Raw genomic sequence first — 4,728 nt, forward strand, 5'->3', positions numbered from 1 at the left:
AAACACACATACAAGAAACCTTTTTTTTAGCGACTTACATATACTACTATACTAAAGCTGCTAAGCTAGCAGCGCTATCGTTCATTTCAAGTGTATTGGCGAGAGTGCCTTTCCCGTTGACACGTGTTCAAATTTTCCATTTGATTTAGTGTGTACTGTTTTTCTTAACACAATATAAATTACACTGCTTTTTAATACAGTACAAACGCATACGGTCATACATACACACATACACTCATACATATGAACACACTCATACATATGAATGCATGACGTACACCATATCCACATGAGCATCTCCGAGAGACTGAGCCGTCACATCATCTTGAGATTAAGTGCAGATTGTGCTGGTTTTTTAACATAGTACAGACGCATACGCTCATACATACACATATACATTCATCCGTATGAATGCTTGCCCGCAAACCCTACCACATGAGCATCTCCGAGAGATTGAGCTGCGACATCATCTTGAGATTGACGAAGTCTTTAGATACGCTTACATAGTTGACGGATACGTCTTCTCTCGTTCAGCGCACATCGCCGGGAGGCCTACAATAAATCTAGAAAAATGCGAGTACGAATGTCAAGTCCGGGACTTGAACCCTGGTAGGTAGGGAATACCACTATCCTCCTAACCATCGAACCACAGATCGATTCACTCTACATACTGGTTTTTTCTTTTGTGTTTGCTACCTCTTTTAACGCAATACAATGCATATGCCAGCATACACGTGTATACAATCACCCCTACAAACGCACGCACGCACGCATATCTTACCCCTATGAGTATATACCTGATACTGAGCCGACGCAACATTTTTAGATTGACGAAGTCATCGCCGATGCTTTCGTAGTCGACGGGAACGTCTCCTCCTACTGAACGCACATCGCCGAAAGCCATGGAATAAATCCAAAAAAATAAGAGCACCAGTGCCATGTCTATGAATCACCGGAAGCCATGGAATAAATTCTGGAAAATACGAGCACCAGTGCCAAGTTTATGAATTAAACCCTGATGGCATAACATTATAAGGATCGTGTTCTAAGCCCCTATTCGCTGATTATGGTGTCCTTTATGTGAAAAAATATTTCACGCTTAGCCATTAGAGATATAGAAAATGCTACGAGAAGGGGAACCTACAGCTAAATTTCGACGCCATTGCATAGGATACTTCTTTTCCACGGCCGGCCTCCTACTTCAGAGTAGATATTTGACATTTCAAAGTAAATGAAAAAAAAGAATGTACTATCACCACTGGAGAGGCAAACCATATGTGTTACTAAATGATCCAACTATTTTAGCATGTCAATCTTTTGTTTCACATTTGCCTATGATTGCTTGTACTTCACTGGCTTTTCTTTTCTCATTAGCAAATTTGTACATCTAGCCAATGAAATATAACTCATAATGTCCATTGTTCTTAACAACAATAACAAGTGTATAAGTCAAGGCCACTTCCACGGGCACGGCGTGTCGCCGCGCCTTCACCCGCTAAGTATAGCTAAAGTTCTATTTTATCAGGGAGAAGCGAGAAACGTTTTTTCCTTTGAAATTTTCAGCCGGGCCGTGTGGTCAGCGTCTAGAGAGAGTCGAGCCGATGGAATCTTTCATGGAATATATCCTCGTGAAAGAAGACGGCGAACGTTCAACTCGCCTTACCGGTTGACCTCCAAAGGAGAAGACTAGTATGCATGCACGGCAGTCGGTAGTCCCGTGGCATCTACGCACAGGCACGGCAAGTCAAGCTCGCAGGGCGTTTGTGTCCGGATCGCACAGCGCACTCACCTCAACCTGATGGCAACATACGCTGCGCCGGTCAACCGAGATGTCTCGCGAACTCCCCCGGAAGCCGGCGAGTCCGGCGACGTTCCTGTCATGAGCGTTCGTGTTGGTCCGTTCAGAAAAAAACTTATCTAGCTAGTCAACCTGACAGACACTTGCACGGCAAGGAATTGTTAGATTATTAAGCACCAGCGCGCCGCCGCGCCACGGCTGTGCTGCACTGTCCAAGAAGCAACAATAAACGGAAAAAATTGGAACGTCGCAGTCGCAGCACTCGCAGCTGTAGCTGGTGGTCGAGTGCGCACATGTCTTCTTTTTCTAGGGAGAGTGCCCACATGTTGTCTGGTGACATTCCCGGAAGCACCGTGCCGGCCGAGCCCCCTCCCTATAAAACCATCTCCGGCGAGACGTCGTCAAGCCATCGGTCAGTTACCAGATCAACACCAACAGTAAACAGAAATCATTTCCTAGCCCGCCAACAAAAACAGACTTCCCATTCGATCCGCTCACAAGCTTTTCGATCGCTTTAGTTGTTCAACAATCAACAGCCAACACCATGAGCTCCCGGATGGCCGGAGCCACGCTTCTGCGCCACCTGGGCCCCCGCCTCTTCGCCGCCGCCGAGCCAGCCTCCGGGCTCGCCGCGAGCGCGAGGGGCATCATGCCCGCCGCCGCGAGGATCTTCCCCGCGCGGATGGCCAGCACCGAGGCCGCCGCCCCGCATGCCAAACAAGAAGATGATGCCGCGAGCCCCCAGGCGGCCGCGACTCCAGAGCAGCAGAACAAGAAGCCCGTGGTGAGCTATTGGGGCATCGAGCCTCGGAAGCTCGTCAAGGATGACGGCACGGAGTGGCCGTGGTTCTGCTTCAGGCCGTGGGACACGTACCGGCCGGACACGTCCATCGACGTGACCAAGCACCACGAGCCCAAGGCCCTGGCGGACAAGGTGGCGTACTTCGTTGTCCGATCGCTGCGCGTGCCCCGGGACCTCTTCTTCCAGCGCCGGCACGCCAGCCACGCGCTGCTGCTGGAGACGGTGGCGGCGGTGCCGCCCATGGTGGGCGGCGTGCTACTTCACCTGCGCTCGCTCCGCCGCTTCGAGCACAGCGGCGGCTGGATCCGGGCGCTCATGGAGGAGGCCGAGAACGAACGCATGCACCTCATGACCTTCATGGACGTGACGCAGCCCCGGTGGTGGGAGCGCGCGCTCGTGCTCGCCGCGCAGGGCGTCTTCTTCAACGCCTACTTCGTCGGCTACCTCATCTCCCCCAAGTTCGCGCACCGCTTCGTCGGGTACCTCGAGGAGGAGGCCGTGGAGTCCTATACTGAGTACCTCAAGGACCTCGAGGCCGGCTTGATCGAGAACACGCCCGCCCCGGCCATCGCCATCGACTACTGGCGCCTCCCCGCCGACGCCAGGCTCAAGGACGTCGTCACCGCCGTGCGCGCCGACGAGGCGCATCACCGCGACGCCAACCACTACGCATCGGACATCCATTACCAGGGAATGACGCTGAATCAGACGCCTGCGCCGCTCGGGTACCACTGATCAGCTCAATGGACCATAGATCGATGCCTGCTCAGTCCATCGTTGGTGCGTACTACTACCACTGTCGCCGATGATTGTTGCGCGTGCAGTCTGTTCTGTGTAAACGATGTGTGTGTATGATTCTTTTGTGTCACTTTGTACCCAAACATATGTCTACGTAAGCCGGTATTGCTTGTAAAAATGATTTGATTACTTTTCCAGAAAAACATACTATGTGATATTATTGCTTGACAATAATATTTTTTAACAGACGTGCAACATGCATACTTTCCTAGGCAAAATACCACCCGGGTGAGCAAGCGCCCCTCCACCTTCCTCTATCCGCCGCCCGCGGTACCCACCAAGGAGAGCACCATGCCCATGTCGGCGCAGCCACCGAGGCCAAGGCGCATGCCTTCGAGCTCCACCTTCATGCCAGAGCCACCTTGGAGCTCCGCCACGTGCGCCAACTCCTCTTGCCATCTATCGGCGAAGTTGTGGGCTCTCTCCCCCTTTGATAACCGCCCAGGGCAACGAATAGGTGGAGGAACCCCACTCTCTGCCCAGAGTTAGGTTTAGTGTGTTCCACCGGAGCGTTTGGATGGCGGTGTTTGGAATAAAATTTTCCCAATATCAACCCCATCTCGAGGGCACCCGCGATGGTGAACTCGAAGGATACGTGGGAACTTTATTCCATTATTTATAGGTGTAATGGATCTGGTGTTGTTGAGTATATAGCGGATCCCGTCGCATATTGTGACGTCTTTGTTTGGGGGAAGCCAAAGGTCCAAGAACAAGGTTGGAGGCTCATGGGTGGTGGTTCTAGCATCCTGCCTCAACAACATCGATGGTGATACATCTCCAACGTATCTACTTTTTCTAACGCTTTTCCTCTTGTTTTGGACTCTAATTTGCATGATTTGAATAAAACTAACCCGGACTGATGCTGTTTTCAGCAGAACTAACATGGTGTTGTTTTTGTGCAGAAATAAAAGTTCTCGGAATGGAACGAAACTTTGTGAGGAATTTTTGTACAATAAAAGAGAATTTCTGGAGCCAAGACCTGCCAGAGAGGGGCACCTGGGTGGGCACAACCTACCAGGGCGCGCCGCCCTCTCCTGGCGCGCCCAGGTGGGTTGTCCCCACCTGGTGGCCCGCTGACCCTGAAACCAACGCTATAAAATCTTATTTCTGGAGAAAAAATCGGGGAGAAAGAATTATCGCGATCCACGAGACGGAGCCACCGCCAAGCCCTGTTCTTCCTCGGGAGGGCAGATCTAGAGTCCGTTTGGGGCTCCGGAGACCGTTTGGGGCTCCGGGTGCCATGATTTGAGGTCAAGAATAAATGTCTTCTCAGCAAGTGGTTGTATAAGCTATCTAGTGAGACCGGGGCTACATGGGCACAAATTCTGCG

At 51.5% G+C, this 4,728-nt stretch overlaps 1 protein-coding gene across 1 annotated transcript; it reads left to right on the forward strand.

Moving 5' to 3' along the window:
• The first annotated feature begins 2,136 nt into the window (after positions 1 to 2,136).
• LOC109739648 (ubiquinol oxidase 1b, mitochondrial) lies at positions 2,137 to 3,586 on the forward strand. Its single transcript, XM_020298714.4, has one exon. The coding sequence runs from the start codon at positions 2,343 to 2,345 to the stop codon at positions 3,333 to 3,335; it is 993 nt and encodes a 330-aa protein (XP_020154303.1). The 5' UTR covers positions 2,137 to 2,342; the 3' UTR covers positions 3,336 to 3,586.
• The last annotated feature ends 1,142 nt before the right edge of the window (positions 3,587 to 4,728 follow it).

This window comes from Aegilops tauschii, chromosome 2, assembly GCF_002575655.3.
Source record: "Aegilops tauschii subsp. strangulata cultivar AL8/78 chromosome 2, Aet v6.0, whole genome shotgun sequence".
In the NCBI taxonomy this organism is placed as follows: Eukaryota; Viridiplantae; Streptophyta; class Magnoliopsida; order Poales; family Poaceae; genus Aegilops; species Aegilops tauschii.